Consider the following 18,262-nt stretch of genomic DNA (forward strand, 5'->3'; position numbering starts at 1 on the left):
CCTATTAAGAAAATTGTTGTGCTTAGACCACTGGATTAGTTGATTACCTGTGAATGTCTCCATTTTTGGCATTTGGTAGCAATTGGCTGAGGCAAACCTGGCAAAATGTTTTCCAGCTGCTGGAAGATTAACTCCTGCACATCCTCAATGCTGTGTTCCAAGTATGTAACTCCAAATGGGACAGTGGTGTGAATCACGAGGGAAGGCCCAATTTCTGATGACTCTGTGGCATAAGAGGATCATAAAGATGCGTCTTAAAGTGGGTAGGAGGCAAGCATCTCTCAGGATTGCAATTCAAACTAAAGAATTGATCACAATAATCAAGCAATAAATGGAGGAAAAACTTATTCTAATCTTTAAAGCATAAAGTAGGCATTTCTGAAATTCAAAATCAAACTTCTCTGAAGAGGAAGACAGATTAAAGAGAAGTTTTAGTGAACAGATTGTCAGATATTGCTAAAGAACTGAAAGAAAGGGTAGAAGTTCATTTAATATGAACTGCCTTGGATATAATTATATTTAGGTTTGTCTTCTCTCATTCACAAAATTTCTAGCTCTTCAGGGCAGGGTCCAGTTTTTAATACAGAGTCTATAATCTTCATAAATTCTGAGAACAAAGTAGATATTCAATAAATACTTGTCTCATTCAATTAATGCTTAATGGGTTGAAATATATTTTGTTGAAATTACACAAATGTCAGAACAAAAAGAAACCAAGCTCCTCTCTAAAAAACAGGCTTGTCCTCATAATATTCTTCTCTATGTTTTAATTACCATTTCTTTATGTTTTAATCAGCATTAAAAATAAAAGTCTGTCTCATTCAAAACATGAGGCAACTTTCCATTTTTGTTTGCCATTGATTTTTTTGCTGTCTGTTCGTAATCACAAATAATGAGTATCTGCTTTGTATCATTCACTCCTTAGTAGAATATAGAGCAATCAAATAAAGTCTGAGTTGAAAGAAACATAAGTAACTGAGACATTAGAAAGCACCATCTTGGAAGAATATTAACAAGAATTTGTCTGCTATTATTTGTTTGAATCATGCAGAAGAGAAAGCTGAGAGGAAAATAATGATAGATGTAAAACATACGAATATAATATGAAAATTGGAACCTCCCCCTCCTGAGAGAAGAGAATATTAAAGTGTGTAAGGCACTGATAGGAGATGTCAAACCTGATTCTGGAAATTCTTTAACTTGGGATTGTAAAAGGTAATACAATGATCTATTTGAGTTACAGCAGTACAATTGACACTGTACTGAAAGAAAGAAAGAGTTGACATAAGCCACTTACTCACTATGTGCCTGCTTAATCTCTTTACATTTCAGGTTTTTTTTTTTTTTTTTTTTTTTTAATGAGAATAAGTTAGTAGCCACCACATAGGTCTATGATGTGCATTAAATAACGTAGTACACATGAAATACTCAGCATAGTTTCTGACACAGAGTAGGTGCTTAATAAATGTAAGCTACGGGAATGGAAGCAATAAGCCAGATACATGGGTAAAGCTTCCGGAGTGTTGCCTAAATTATAGGTGTGAGTCATGTTTTATGAAAGTACTTCATTTTTCCATTGCACTCAGCACAAGGAACCCTGGCTTATGAATTTTATGGCAAAACACAAGAGAAGAGAGTCCCAACATGCTGCAAACTTTTTAAAGTGCAGTGAATGCTTCCAAAGAGTTTCACGTATATGAGGTGAGGGACCTGAATTCAGAATATGTGCAGTAAATGCAACGGTAAGCTGGACTGTACAGTATTTTCACCTCACAGTAGCTGAAACAACTTGAAAGAGGAAACAGAGGGGCCGTCTCTTTGAATGTTCAATGTGTAACCTGTCGGTGAAGACTTTACAGGTTCTGTACAGAGGGAAGGACCTAGGAGTGGGAAATCTCAATTTCTTTCACAGAATACTACCACAGTGAGAAATCTGTTGCATATTGCCTTAGGAAGTGTTATTTATGTTATCAGTTAATAAATTAAGGGAGGCTTGTTCACAGTGATGGGGTATCAATGCCACCCCTCTTCCATACTGTCAGGCCTCTGAGCCCAAGCTAAGCCATCATATCCCCAGTGACCTGCACATATACATCCAGATGGACTGAAGTAACTAAAGATCCACAAAAGTGAAAATAGCCTTAACTGATGACATTCCACCATTGTGATTTATTTCTGCCCCAACCTAACTGATCAATGTACTTTATAATCTCCCCCACCCTTGAGAATGTACTTTGTGAGATCCAAACCCTGCCTGCAAAACATTGCTCCTAACTCCACCGCCTATCCCAAAACCTGTAAGAACTAATGATAATCCACCACCCTTTGTTGACTCCTTTTTCGGACTCAGCCTGCCTGCAACCAGGTGAAATAAACAGCCTTGTTGCTCACACAAAGCCTGTTTGGGGGTCTCTTCACATGGACGCATGAGACACATACAGTACCACATCTTCCCAGCAACAGAGAAAACTACTAGGTCAGCATTCTGAAGCAGAGAAGTTGAGGCTCTGAGTTGACTTATCCATGGCAGGCTTCAAAGGAAAATGAATGCTAGCTGCATGCTGAGAACTGGGAGGTTGCACTGACCCAGCTATTTACTCTAGGGGGAACTCATAAAGTCACTAAGACCAATGATGGTGTGATGCCAGGTTTCTTCCATTTACATTAACCATCCACTCCACGGAGAGCAATAAAAAATGAAATTTAAGACCTAAAGTGAAATAGTTCTTGCATAACAACGAGAGAACAACCTGGCTACTTATTTTTATTGGAATCATATATTTATTTTGAAAATTTAGATGAAAATTTGAATAGCTATGACTGAAAACAGTAAGTTTTGGGGAAAAGCTCCCCCAACCCTAAATTAGAGCATATTTTCAGAAGCTAAAGTCTAAAAATACAAAGAGCCAAGCAGAATTTAAACGTGACCAAAGTTTGAAAATAGAGCAGTATAAAAAGCCACAAATATGTTAATAGGATTTAGAGCATAAATTCAGCATAATCATTATTCCTTGGTCTCTGGGAAGTTAATGATGCTATTTTTCTTTTTCTTTTCTTTATTCAGTTTAACAAGAATATTACCTAGTTTTTGGCATTTTAAATGTAAAGCTCATAGTAAGTTGACAATTATTTCTCTACTTTGGGAAATCAATGGCTACAGAGTCAGAAGATAAATATTTGAACCTCTGCAACCTTTAATAGCCCTGTAATCATGGACAACTTAATCTCTCAGGCTTCACTTTTTTCCATCAATTAAAATGGAGCAACACTACCGACCTTACAAGCCTGCTATGAGGATTGAATGAATTACCCACATAAAAGCCTTCCTTCAAACATAAAGTGCTACACAAACAGAAGGCATTCCTAAGTAATATTCTTGTTTTCACCTCTCCACTGTTGAAAGAGCGGCTTTAGAAAGAGATAACAGAATTGACTTCTCTCAAAGCATTAAGACTGATCATTATATCAACACCCCAGGGACAATGGAAGACTATTCCTGGGTATAGGCAGAGCAGGATTTGATTTTTTGTGTGTTTCGTGAGATATACATAACATAAAATTTACTGTTTTAACCTATTTTACGTATACAGTTCAGTAGCATTGAGTGTGTTCACTTTGTTCTATAACAGTTACCATCAAGCTTCTGGTTTTCAAGATGCCTGTCTAGTGACATCAGATGCCAGAACTTTTCAGAAAGATCAACGTTACCTGTGAATGGACAAGTTCCAAATGAAAAACTGACAGAAGAGATCCAGGACCTGTCAGAGTGCCCAGGAGAAAAAGCTGAGATACAGGGAAAAAAAAAGCAGCAAGGGTCTGGCAGAGATTGACCCCTGAGGAACTCAGAACCCTTTGGTAAGGGGTAGTGGGAGTGTTTCTCTGCTCCCTTCACCCCTGGAACAATTCACTGACTGTCAAACTGTTGGGGAGCCCTTCTCCCCCCTAGATCAAGGGCAATGCTGTCAGTGGTGACTTGGGGAAATTTTCCAGGGGCAGAGAACCAAGTGGCCAGCTCATGTTAAGCATGCCTATACTCCCCTCAGACCTGAACTGACATGGCCGAACTGAGTCATGCTGGTTGTGCACCTGTGGTGGGACACTGCCCTGCCCAGGGAATCTCCGCCCTTGAGTCACCACACCACGAGATTCCCCACAAACATACCCCACAACCCACTCTGTCTCTGGCAAACACAGGGGGCTGGTGGGTCCCTGTGGAGCTGTGGGAGCCCTGGAGATCTCACCCTTAGTGGGCTGCCTTGAAGGGAATGGGGAGCACAGCCCACTAAAGTCTCCCTTGGGACAAAGGAAATGAAGGAAGTGGCACCAAATGGTGAAGGGGGTAGAACTGATGATTAGGAAGGGTTGTAGAAAGCGAATCATCTGCCCCTTGCCACCTTTAGCACTGTTGAGGATGCAGTAGTAGTTCTCCTGGCTGGGGGCTGGTATATGTGCACCTGGAGAAAGCACTTATCACACTTTTTGTAGTGACTCCACACTTGCTGAAAGTGAGCCTGTGCTGCTTGGGCTTGCACAAAGGGCAGGGCCCAACTCCCTGACCCTACACAAAACAGCAGCATCCTGGCAATGGAGGACAGACAAGCCACAGAGTTGTCCGCTCTGGACTGGAGGAAGAGGCTCTGCCCCAAGCCCATCTTAGTGGTAGCTGCCAAAATGGTATATCAGTAGCCCATAGCCACATTGCAGCTGGGAACCAAAGGAAAAAGTCTTTATGAACTGAAGTTTGTGAGCCCTGTGACATGGTGTGATACGGGAAGCAGTTGGCATTCCTGGAGCTGGTGCACTTCCCCCACTGCTCCTTCCCCAAAGACCTCAGCATGCTCCAACAATCTACCTGTGGGTGGGCCAGCTCTTACTCATAAGTGCCACCTACTGGACTAGAGCTTGAACTCCACCAACAAATAAAACACCTGCTGCCAGAAGGGCTGAGTGCTAGTGCATGTGATGAGACTTCCACACCCTCAGCCAAACAGTAGATAGAGTGTTGGCTCATACATTGAATACACTGCTACAAGAAGCAGCATCTGAGAAAGCCACCACACAAAAGCTATCCACAATGAAGGACCCATACAGCACCTTGGTCCTCTGAAAGCACCTGGAAAGGAGGCCAAATGATCATACACAACATACAACATACCCACAAGATTAAAAAGAATTACAAAATGTAAAAGTCTTATCCAAATGACAGCAAACAAAAAAATAAACAGTGACAGCTGCCTCATATGAGAAGGAATCAGTGCAAGAACTCTAGCAGTAAAAAAACTCAGAGTGGATTGACACTTCCAAAGCATTTCATTTGCTCTGTAGCAATAGGTCCTAACAAAAATGAAAAGTCTGAAATGGCAGATAAATAATTCGAAATATGGATTTTAAGGAAACTCAATGAGATCCAAGAGAAAGTTGAAATCCAATACAAAGAAACTAGAAAAACAATTCAGGATATAAAAGATGAGATAGCTGTGTCAAAAACAAAAACAAAAACAAAAAAACAAACAAAAAACCCCAAACAATTAGAACTTCTGGAACGAAAAAAATTCACTGAAAAAATTTCAAAATACAGTTGGAAGCTTTAACAATAACCTAGACTAAGCAGAAGAAAGAATTTCAGAGCTTGAATATTGGTCTTTCAAATTAATCCAATCAGACAAAAATAAAAAAGAATTTAGAAAAATGAATAAAGCCTTTGAGAAATATGGGATTATGTAAAGTGAACAAACCTATAACTGCTTGGTATTCCTGAGAGAGAAGTAGAAAAAGAAAGCAACCTGGAAAACATATTTGAGGGAGTAATTCAGGAAAATCTCACTAACCTTGCTAGAATCGTCAACATCCAGATATAAGAAATTAAAAAAGCTCCCACAAGATACTACACAAGATGATAATCACCAAGGCCTATAATTATCAAACTATCCAAGATCAACACGAAAAAAAAAAAATCTCAAAGGAAGGCAGCTGAAAAAATGGGATAAATGATCCATAAAGGAAATACCATTAGACTAACAGCAGACTTCTCTGTAGAAGCCTTACAAGCAAGAAGAGATTGGGGGTATATTTTTAGCTTTCTTAAGGAAAAAAATAGTCGGTAAAGAATTTTATACCCTGCCAAACTATGCTTCATAAATGAAGGAAAAATAAAGTTTTCCCAGATGAGCAAATGCTAAGGGAACTCTTCATCACCAGACCAGTCCTACAAGAAAAGCTCAAAGAAGTTCTAAACATGAAAACAAAAGAACGATGCTTGCTACCATAAAAGCACACATAATGCCAAAGTACACAGATCCTATAAAGCAATTACACAATTGAGACTACAAAGTAACTAGCTAACACTATGGCAGGAACAAAACCTCACATATCAATATTAACCTTGAACATAACAGCATAAAAGCCCCACCTGAGAAACATAGATTGGCAAACTAGAATAAAAAAAACAAGACCCAACCATCTACTGTTTTCAAGAGACCAATGTCACATATTATTACAGCCACAGTCTCAAAGTAACAGAATGGAGAAAATCTGTCACACAAATGGAAAACAAAAAAGAGTAAAGGTTGCTATTCTTGTGTGAGATAAAAGAGACTTTAAAACAACCATATTAAAAAAAAAAAAGACAAAGAAGAGTATTATATAATGATAAAGGGTTCAACTCAATCAGAAAATTCTACTATTTTAAATATATGTTCACTCAACATTGGAGCACCAAGAGTTAGAAAACAAATACTACTAGACGTAAGAGAAGAGACAGACAGACTTACAATAATAGTGGGGGGTTTCAACACCATGCTGATGGCACTAGATAGAACATTGAGGCAGAAAATAACAAAGAAAATCTGGACTTAAATTGGACTCTTAACCAAATGAACCCAGTAAATGCCATAGAACACTACACCCAACAACCACAGAAAGTATGTTTTTCTCATCTGTGCATGGAACAGTCTCTAAAATTGATTATAAGATTGACCATATAGAAAATCTCAATAAATTTAAAAACATCAAAATCATATCAAGCATCTTCTCAGACCACAGTGGGATAAAATCAGGAATCATACCAAGAGGAACTATCAAAAACCACATAAGTACATGGAAACCAAACAAACAACTTGCTGCCAAATGACTTTTAGGTAAACAAAAGAATTAAAGCACAAATCAAAATATGTTTTGAAACAAGTGAAAATAGAAACAAAATACCAAAATCCCTGGGATACAGCAAAAGCAGGGCTAAAAGGAAAGTTTATTCTGCTAAATGTTTACATCAAAAAGATAGAAAGATCTCAGATTAACAACCCAATGTCACATCTAAAGGAAGTAGAAAAATGAGAACAAACCAAACCCAAAGCTAGAAGAACAAAAGAATTAACAAAGATCGGAGCAGAATGAAATAAAATTGTGACCAACAAAATATACAAAAGATCAATGAAATGAAAAGTTGGTTCTCTGAAATGATAAACAACACTGATAGACCAGTAGCTACATTAACCAAGAAAAAGAGAGAATATTCAAATAAGCATAATCAAAAAAATGACAAGGGTGGCATTACAACTGATACCTCATAAATACAAAAGATTCTCAGGGGCTATTATGAATATCTCTATGCACACCACCTAGAAAACCTACAGGAGATGGATAAATTCCTGGAAACACACAACTTCACAAGATTGAATCAGGATGAAATTAAAATGCTGAACCGACCAATAATGAGTTAGAAAATTGAATTAGTAATAAAAAATCTAGAAACCAAAAAAAATTCAGGACTAGACAGACTCATGGCCAAATTCTACCAGACCTACAAAGAAGCTGGTACCAATCTGAATGAAACGATTCCAAAACACTGAGCAGGAGTTCTTCCCCAACTCATTCCAAAACATAGTTGAGGAGTTCTTCCCCACCCAAATCTCATCGAAAATTGCAATCCCCACGTGTCGGGGGTTGGGGGTGATTAGATCATGGGGACAGTTTTCCCCATGCTATTCTCATGACAGTGAGTTCTCACAAGATCTGATGGTTTTTTAAGTGTTTGACACTTCCTCCTTCACAGGTGCTCTCATGTGCTGCCATGTAAGAAGTGCCTGCTTCCCCTTCTGCCATGATTGCAAGTTTCCTGGGGCCTTCCCAGTCATGCAGAACTGTTAGTCAATTAAACTTCTTTACTTTATAAATTATCTCTGGCAGTTCTTTATAGCGGTGTAAAAATGGACTAATACACTCCCTGGGAATGGGAGCAAGACAAGGATGTCTACTCTCATTTCTCATATTCAACATACTACTGGAAGTCCTAGTCAGAGCAATTAGGTGTGAAGAAGAAATAAAAGTAACACAAACAGGAAAAGAAGAAGTAGAATTATCTCTGCTAGCTGGTGACATGATCCTATACCTAGAAAGCCTAATGACTGCTCCAAAGGACTCCTAGACCTGATAAATGACTTCAGTAAAGTTTCAGGATACAAAACTAATGCACAAAAAAATCAGTTGCATTCCTATACACCAGCAACACTCAAGCTGAGAACCAAATCAAACACTCAATCCCACTTACATTTGCCACAAAAAAATACAATATCTAAAAATACATTTAACTAATAAGGTAAAATATTTATACAAGGAGAATAACAAAATACTGATGAAAGAATGCATAGATGATAAACAAATGGGAAAACATCCCATGCTCATACAGAGGAAGAATCCATATTGTTAAAATGATTATACTGCCCAAAGCAATCTACAGATTCAGTGAAGTTCCTACCAAATTACCTACATCACTTTTTCACAGAATTAGAAAAAAACAATTCTAATTAGCTAAAGCAATCCTAAACAAAGAGAACAAGGCTGGAGGCATTACATTACCCAAACTCAAAGTATACTACAAGGCTACAGTATCCAAATCAGCATGGTATTGGTATAAAAATAGACAAAGATTCATGGAACAGAATACAGAACCCAGAATAAATCCATATACCTACAACTAACTGATCCTGAAAAAGTCAGTAAAAACAAACAATGGAGAAAGGACACCCTATTCAGTAAATTATGTGGGGGAAAACTGGCTAGGCATTATGCAGTAGAATGAAACTGGAACACCACCTTTCACCATAGACAAAAATTAAGTCAAGATAGATTAAATACTTAAATGTAAGACCGGCAACTATAAAAATACTAGAAGAAAACCTAGGAAAAACTACTTTGGACATTGGCATATTCAAAGAATTTATGACTAAGACCTCAAAAGCAAATGCAACAAAAACAAAAATAGACAAATGGGATTTAATTAAACTAATTAACAGAGTAAACAGATAATTTACGGAATGGGAGACAATATCTACAAACTGTGCATCTGACAAAAGTCTAATATCCAGAATCTATAAGGAGCTTAAACAAATCAACAAGAAAAACAAAACAAAACATCCCCATTAAAAAGTGGGGCAAGGTCATGAACAGATACTTCTCAAAAGAAGACATACAAACAACCAACAAACATATGGATAAATGTTCAACATCACTAATTATCAGAGAAATGCAAATTAAAATCGCAATGAGATACCATCTCACACCAGTCAGCATGGCTATTACTAAAAAGTCAAAAAACAACAGATGCTGGCAAGGCTGCAGAGAAAAGGAATGCTTATACACTGTTGGTGGGAATGTAAATTAGTTTAACCCCTATGGAAAACAGTATAGGGATTTCACAAAGAACTAAAAATATAACTACTATTCTACTCAGCAATCCCACTACTGAGTATCTACCCAAAGGAAAAAAAAATCATTTTATCAAGAAGACACCTGCACACGTATGTTCACTGCATCACTATTCATAATAGCAAAGTCAGGGAATCAACTTAAGTGTCCATCAATTGTGAACTGGATAAAGAAAATGTGGTATATATACACCACAGAATACTATGCAGCCATAAAAAAAAGAAATCATGTCCTTTGCAAAAAAATAACTAAAACAGAAGATCAAATACCCCATGTTTTCACTTATAAGTAAGAGCTAATCAATGGGTACACATGGATATAAAGATGGAAACAATAGATACTGGGCACTCCAGAAAGGGTAAGGATGTGAGTGGGGAGAGAGTTGAAAAACTCCGTATTGGGTACTATGTCCAATATTTGGGTAATGGGTTTACTAGAAGCCCAAACTCCAGCATTACACAATATACCCATGTAACAAATCTGCACGTGCCACCTGAATTTATTTTTTAAAAGCCAACAATGACCGCTATCCATCTCCTAAACTTTTTCATCTTCCTAAGCTGAAACTCCATATCCCTTAAACAACAAGTACCTATTCTCTCTTCCCCCAGCCCCTGGCAACCACCATTCTATTTCTATCTGTATTAATTTGACTACTCTAGGCACCTCATATAACTGGAGTCATACAACATTTGTCCTTTTGTAACTGGTTTATTTCACTTAGCATAATGTCCTCAAAGTTCATATATTTTGTAGTAAGTCAGAGTTTCCTTCCTTCCTAAGGCCGAATGATATTCCACCATATGCATATATCACAATTTGCTTATCCGTTCACCCTTCAATGGACACTTGAGTTGCTTCTACCTTTTAGTGATTGTAAATTATGCTGTTATGAACATTGCTGTACAAATTCAGTTCAAGTCCCTGCTTTCACTTCTTTTGGGTAGATACTCAGAAGTGGAATTGCTGGATCATATGAGAATCCTATCTTTAAGTTTTTTGATGACTCAACCATATAATTTTCCATAGGCTGCATCATTTTGCGTTCCCACCAGCAATGCACAAGGGTTCCAATTTCTCCACATCCTCACCAACACTTATTTGCTGTTTTGTTCTGTTTTTGTTTTTAATAATAGCCATCATAATGAGTGTGAAATAGCCACAGCAGTTTTTAGTCTACAATTCTGAGTGAAGGTCAGGACACCAAATGTTGATAAAAACAGCGGCAACCTCAGCAGTATCAGCAGCATTATAATCATCAACTGCTAATAGAGCACTAAGATTTAGAAGGCTCAAGCATTAAATACTTACAATCAAAAGCTACAGAAGTTGCCGAGTCTCCAAACAGAAATTAACATTTGTTTTGAAGAAAGCACTGTAGCTGCTTCAGATTCATGGTCATATCAGTTATAACCATTAATAGGTTAAATTTACTTATTTAAAGAAAAAGATTGTCATACTGGGTCACATCCAACTACATGCTACTTATCATAACATGCATTTTTAAAATAAATTCTATCTCAATTGCATTGGTCTCTCTGATTGATATGGTTTGGCTTGAACCATAGATGGTTTTGGCAAATCCCATCTTGAATTGTAATCCCTATAATCCTCACGTGTCTAGGGAGAGAACTGGTGTGAGGTGATTGGATCATAGGCGTGGTTTCCCTTCATGCTGTTCTTGTAATAGTGAGTGACTTCTCATGAGATCTGATGATTTTATAAGAGGCTGTCCCCACTTCGCTCCTCACCCTTCTCTCTGTCCTTCCGCCATGTGAGAAGGCCCAAACTTGCTTCCTCTTCACCTTCCGCCATGATTGTAAATTTCTTGAGGCCTCCCCAGTCATGCAAAACTGTAAGTCAATTAAACCTCTTTTCTTTATAAATTACCCAGTCTCAGGTATGTCTTTATAGCAGTGTGAAACCAGACTAATACAGTAAATTGGTACCTCAGAGAGTGGGGTACTGATATAAAGATACCTGAAAATGTGGAAGAGAATTTGGAATTGGGTAACAGGCAGAGGCTGGAACAGTTTACAGGGCTCAGAAGAAGACAGGAAGATGTGGGAAAGTTTGGAACTTCCTAGAGACTTGTTGAATGGTTTTGACCAAAATTCTGATAGTGATAGAGACAATGAAGTTCAGGCTGAGGTGGTCTCAGATGGAAATGAGGAACTCATTGGGAACTGGAGCAAAGGTCACTCTTGCCATGCTTTAGCAAAGAGACTAGTGGCATTTTGCCCCTGCCCTAGAGATCTGTGGAACTTTGAACTTGAGACACATGACTTAGGGCATCTGGTGGAAGAAATTCCTAAGCACCAAAGCGTTCAAGCGGTAGTCTGGGTGCTCTTAAAAGCATTCAGTTTTATGCATTCACAAAGAGATGATTTGAAATTGGAACTTATGTTTAAAAGGGATACAGAGCATAAAAGTGGAAAATTTGCAGCCTGATGATGCAATAGAAAACAAAAACCAATTTTCTGGGGAGAAATTCAAGCTGGCTGGAGTTGTGAGAAGAGGGCCACCATTTTCTAGACCCCAGAATGGTAGAACCAATGACAACTTGCACGATGCAGCTGGAAAAGGTGCAGACACTCAATGCCAGCTTGTGAAAACAGCTGGGAGGAGGGCTGTACCCTGTAAAACCACAAGGGTGGAGCTTCCCAAGACTGTGTGAGTCCACCTCTTGCATCAGTGTGACCTGGATGTGAGACATGGAGTCAAAGGAGATCATTTCGGAGCTTTAAGATTGAATAGCTGCCCTGCTGGGTTTTGGACTTGCATGGGGCCTATAGCCCCTTTATTTTGGCCAATTTCTCCCATTTGGAATGGGAGCATTTATCCAATGCCTATACTCCCATTGTATCTAAGAAGTAACTAACCTGCTTTTGATTTTACAGGCTCATAGGTGGAAGCGACTTGTCTTTTCTCAGATGAAACTTTGGACTTGGACTTTTGGGTTTATGCTGGAATGAGTTAGGACTTTGGCAGACTGTTGGAAAGGCATGATTGTGTTTTGAAATGTGAGGACATGAGATGTGGGAGGGGCCGGGGGTGGAATGATATAATTTGGCTGTGTCTCCACCCAAATCTCATCTTGAATTGTAATCCCTGTAATACCCATGTGTCTAGGAGAGACTGATGTGATTGGATCATGCGAGTGGATTCCCCTACACTGATTTGGTGAAACTGAGTGAGTTCTCATGAGATCTGATGGTTTTATAAGGGGATCGTCCCCCTTCACTCCTCACTCTTCTCTCTCATGCTGTCATGTGAGAAAGGTCCAAGTTTGCTTCCCATTTGCCTTCTGCCATGATTATAAGTTTCCTGAGGCCTCCCCAGCCATGCGGAACTGTGAGTCAATTAAACCTCTGTTCTTTATAAATTATCCAGTCTCAGGGAAGTTCCTTACAGCAGTGTGAAAATGGACTAAGGCAATGCTACTTTAAGATTTGTTCATTGGCCTCAAATATAGTCAGTTCTTACAAGTGTTTTATGTGTACTTGAATAGAATTTTCTAGGTATTGAATTGACATTTTAATTATTTATTTATTTATTTTTATATTTTAGTAGAGATGGGGTTTCACCATGTTGCCCAGGCTGGTCTCGAACTCCTGAGCTCAGGCAATCTGCCTGCCTTGGCCTCCCAAAGTGCTAGGACTACAGGTGTGAGCCACAGCGCCCAGCCAATTTAATTAATTAATTAATTAATTAATTTGAGACAGAGTCTTGCTCTGTCACCTAGGCTGGAGTGCAGTGGCACAATCTCGGTTCACTGAAACCTCTGTCTCCCAGGTTCAAGTGATTCTTGTGTCTCGCTTCCTGAGAAACTGAGACTACAGGCGTGAGCCACCATACCCAGCTAATTTTTGTACTTTTAATAGAGACAGGGTTTCGTCATGTTGGCCAGGCTGGTCTCAAACTCATGGCCTCAGGTGATCTGCCTAGTTCAGCCTCCCAAAGTGCTGGAATTGTAGGCAAGAGCCATCATGCCTGGCCTGAATTAACATTTTACAAAAGTTAATTAGAACAATCTCATTGATTGTATAGTACTCATGAATTAAATTATGATTTTTTGGTCCACTTCAGTTACTGAGAGAAGTATCTCTCCTGATGATGGTAAATTTGCCAATTTCTGCTTTCAGTCTTGACAATTTTTGCTTTATATCTAAGTTAGGTTAATAGTTTCCTGATATTTGAATATTTTAACAATATGTTGTGAACCTCTTTACATCCAGATGTGCTTTTTATTTTAAGGGATATTTTTCTTTCTATTTGTCCCACTTATTCAGCATGCATGTTTGCATGTTTCTTTTTTAAATTTAAAAAATGCCTTCTTTATGATTAAACCATGTTTACACTTTATTCCATTTTCATCTTCTACTGTCTTGGAAATTATACAGTTTGGTTATATTTTTAGGGAATACTCATATATTTAAGCATCTATATTAAATTAAAAGTGAAAGTGAATAAATACCTTTATTCTCCTCCCAAATAATATTAGAGCCTTAGATTACTAACTCTAAGTTTATATGCTTTTATTGTTAAGGATTATTTTATTTCTTTGGTTCTATCTTATACAGTTAATGTTTGCTTTTATTCATGAAAAGCATCTTTCTTGGATCTCAGATTTTCCCTCTAGGCTCATTTTCCTCTTCCAAAAGTATTCTGTGAAGTTCTTAAAATGAACTTCTAATGGAGACAGAACTCTCTCAGATTTTGCTTTCCTTAAAATGTCTTTATTTTATCTGCATTTGTGAAATATAATTTTTGTTGGTATATAATAATAAATTGAAAATATTTTTCTCAGGACTTTAAAGATATGATACCAATGTAGGTTAGCTTCTTTTGAGGCTGTTAGGAAGCCAACTCTTTTCTTTTTTTCTTTTTTTGCTCTCTCACCCAGGTTGAAGCACAGTGGTGCAATTGTAGTTCACTACAGTCTTGAACTCTCAGACTCAAGCAGTCCTCCTGCCTCAGCTTCCCAAGTAGCTAAGACCACCACACTCAGCTAGTTTTAAATTTTTTTATAGAGACAGGGTCTCACTGTGTTGCCCAGGCTGGTCTTGAACTCCTGGCCTCAAGCAATCCTCCTGCCTTAGCCTCTCAAAGTTCTGGGATGTGTGAGCCACCATGTCCAGCCTGAGAGGTCTTTCTTAATTTGATTGTAGGTCCTTTGCAGTTAATTTTTCTTTTATATCTGGCTGCTTTTATGGTTTTCTCTTTGTCTTTGGGTTGCTCAGTTTTATTCAGTTATTTTAAGATTTGAGTTTCTTTTTGTTTACCTTTGTTGACTTCATTGGGATTTCTGAATCTGAAGACTTAATTTTGTCATTACTTTTGGAAATTGTTCAGCTACTAGTTCTCCCAATATTTCCTTATTCCCATTCTCTCTAACCTCTTTTCATGAAATTCTAATTAGGGACATACTAGATATTCTCATTCTATCTTCATATGTCTTGATCTATTTTCAGTATTTTCTGTCTTTATCTCTCCATGCTAAATTCTGTGTAATTTTTTGTGATTTATCTTTTAGCTCACCATTCTCCTTACATCTGTGGTTTTTTTGATGTTTAATTTGTCCTTTGAGTTTCAAATTTATTTTTCATTTGTAAATATTCTATTTGGTTCTTTTTCAAATCTGCATGATCAATTTTGATAGTCTCTTTCTCCCTAGTCATACTATCAGTACTCTTATTTATTCCAACATATTCAATATAGTTATTCTACAGTGTGTGTCTAGTTATTCCAAAATCTTCAGGCTTTATAAGAATGGCTCTGGCTTTTTTTGTTGTTGTTCTTGTTGGATGACTATTGCTCATAATTGCATGGTTTTCTGTCTGTTTTGAGATGTCTACATAGCTATATATCTATATTGATAAATATATATACACACATGCTCATACACAATTTTATATTCTCTCTATATATGTATTTATCTCTATATATTTATTTATAATATATGTATATTTCTATTGTGAGCTCATGCTCCTAGGAACTTTATCTGAAAGATTCTTTGTGCCTGCATTTAAATAATGCTCCTTTAGAAATGTGCTTTGGTTTCTGCCAGAGGCCTTAGGGCAATATTGCCCATGACCACTTTAACTAGATTTATACAATATACTGGCAGAATGAATTCTGGCACCAAATCTGCCTAAGGGTGGGTTTGTGGCTTGGCATCTCAGGAAGACATTTTGTTTCTTTTTTGTTTTTTTCCCCACTCTACCTAAAGACAGGCAAGCATCCCCATTGCCTTTCTCTGCCAGACAGGATACATCAGAGAAGTTCTTTAAAGCCACAAAAATACATAGTACATGTGAATACATTTTTTAATCTTAAAAGCAAGAAGGTAATTTTTCTTAAAAATAAAATTTACCCCAATTGACTCAAGCAAAAAGAAAATCCGTATAAAGCAAATAAATATGTAAATACATAAATCAATAAAAGAAATTGAAAATGCAGTCAAGACATTAATTTTTCAAAAAACACTTCAGGACCTGGTTGCTTTACTTGTGATTTCTTTCAAACTGTTAAGCTAGTATAATGTCAATTGCAGACACACACATCACCATTTAAGAACATAAACACATACTAAACTACAGACCATTCTTCCATATGATTATAAAGAGAAAATTCATGAGTGAAATGTTCAGAAACAATATTAATTTTAAAAATTCATCAATAACCATATAGATTTTCTAGTAATTAATCTCTTATAATATGGCATATTATAAGTACAATTGGGTAAAAGAGGATGATTTCAACGTATATTTAAAAGGCACCTATGAACACAATTCATGAGAAAAACAGAGAAAATATGAAATAAAAGTAACTTCCTCAAAATGAGATAGAATACCTCTCTTAAGATGATGGTTTATAGCATACCTTATAATTAAATAATATTGACTTTTTAAATAAAATCAGAAACTAAAATTCTTAGTAACACCAATAGTATTTAACATTGCTCTGCTTGGTACAATAAGATAAAAAATGGAAAAAAGATGCATAATTATTAGAAAGAAGGAAAACATGGTTGAAAACAGTAATGAATCAAATAAACTTGATCAAGTTGAAAAATTTTTCATAAAATTGATTTCCTTATGTATCAGTGATAACTAGTAAGAAAAATAATTTTTAATTAATTATGCAACATCCTTTACAATTTGACAAAATGACGCTAAAGGTAAAATATAATAATAATAACACTTAAAATTTTTCATAAAGAAATTCAATGAGTAGAGACTTGTTTTTTTCATATATTTAAATACATTATAAAGCTACAGTAATTAAAATAGGCTGGTACTATTTAATAATAATGATGAACCAGAATAGTTATCTCTGAAAAAAAATCCTAAACCATGTTAAGTATTGTAACAGAAACTTAACGAAGCACTGGGGAACAAATGCATTTTTAATATTGGCTACAAAATTGGATATAAGGAAAAAATTAACTTAGATATTGTTTTTCTACTTCTGAGCCAAATTTCTCACCCATTTCTAATTTTCTACTTCTGTAGCCACATGAAGAATGTACATTCTTAGGTACACAGCATCTCTGCTCCTAGGTTTGCTCTCACAACTTTGTATTAAAAGTTCAAACTCCCTGGGACACCCTTATTCACATGCAAATACACCAGAGACTTTTTCCATCTGAAAAATTATATTTTTGGCAGTAAGTATCAAGGGTCAGTGGTTGGGTTCACAAAGGCCAGCTCTAAATTATATCTCTGACAAGAAAATAGAGGACTAAAGAAATTTAAGGAGTGGAAGACTTTACTGTTAGAGATCAAGACCAAAAATAAATGGATGAAATATTTCTTCAATTATTGATTCAATCAAAAGAGCATCCTGGTGTCTGGCATTTGTTGCCATGAGATACAGTATTAAGGTCCTTCAAGAGTTTACATCTTACTGGGGGAAAAGAAACACATGCAAAATAACAACAGAATCATTATCCACTAAATGGTATAGTATTGATGTGTATGCAAATGAATGTTGTAAGTAAAGGGGAGGACTTAGTTCAGAAACAAACACATTCACATAAAGAGAGAAGTTGGACAAGGAGCTGAGGGCCACACTGTTTGAGGGGTGGTGGTCTGCTCTCCTTTCTCATGGCGGTGGAGGTTGATGATACGTTTGCCTTTCTCCACTCCATTTGGAACTGGCTCAACTGCCCTCTAGCCATGAGAGTTATTACAATTTAGCTCTTTTATATGGCTCCCAGGTCCAGCAGCACCTGTAATGGAGACCAAGCCAATCATATCAGTAAGTCCAACAAAAAAAATCTAACTTTCCCTGGATGATAAGAGATAGCCAGGGAGAGAGAGAGGAGAAAGATGGGGAGGGGAAAGGGAGGTTGAGAGAGAAGTAAACAGGCTCCTGATGTCTCTCTCTCCTCTTTCTTGCCTTGCTAGCACAGCCAAGCCAAAAGAGCACAAAGTGCTCTGCCTTTTGGCATTCTACCTCCTTGGCTGCGTGTCTACTGCTGGTCCCAGGTCAAGAACTAGGCCTCACTATTCAGAGGGACCACCTGCAGATTTTACTTGCTTTTTAAAAATCT

At 37.2% G+C, this 18,262-nt stretch overlaps 1 protein-coding gene across 8 annotated transcripts in view; it reads right to left on the minus strand.

Moving 5' to 3' along the window:
• RNLS (renalase, FAD dependent amine oxidase) overlaps window positions 1-18,262 on the minus strand; it is a 413,866-nt gene that overhangs the window by 132,719 nt on the left and 262,885 nt on the right. For 6 of the 8 annotated variants that reach the window (XM_065521115.2, XM_074002163.1, XM_074002164.1 and 3 more), the window contains one exon: window positions 48-223. The exons of 1 other annotated variant lie outside the window; for it this stretch is intronic. In XM_065521115.2, coding sequence (XP_065377187.1) covers window positions 48-223 — 176 coding nt within the window. Of the gene's footprint in view, window positions 1-47; window positions 224-16,014; window positions 17,939-18,262 lie in introns of those variants that run through there. One more of the 8 variants, XM_065521119.2, reaches the window with a different exon arrangement.

Source organism: Macaca fascicularis, chromosome 9 (assembly GCF_037993035.2).
Source record: "Macaca fascicularis isolate 582-1 chromosome 9, T2T-MFA8v1.1".
NCBI lineage: Eukaryota > Metazoa > Chordata > Mammalia > Primates > Cercopithecidae > Macaca > Macaca fascicularis.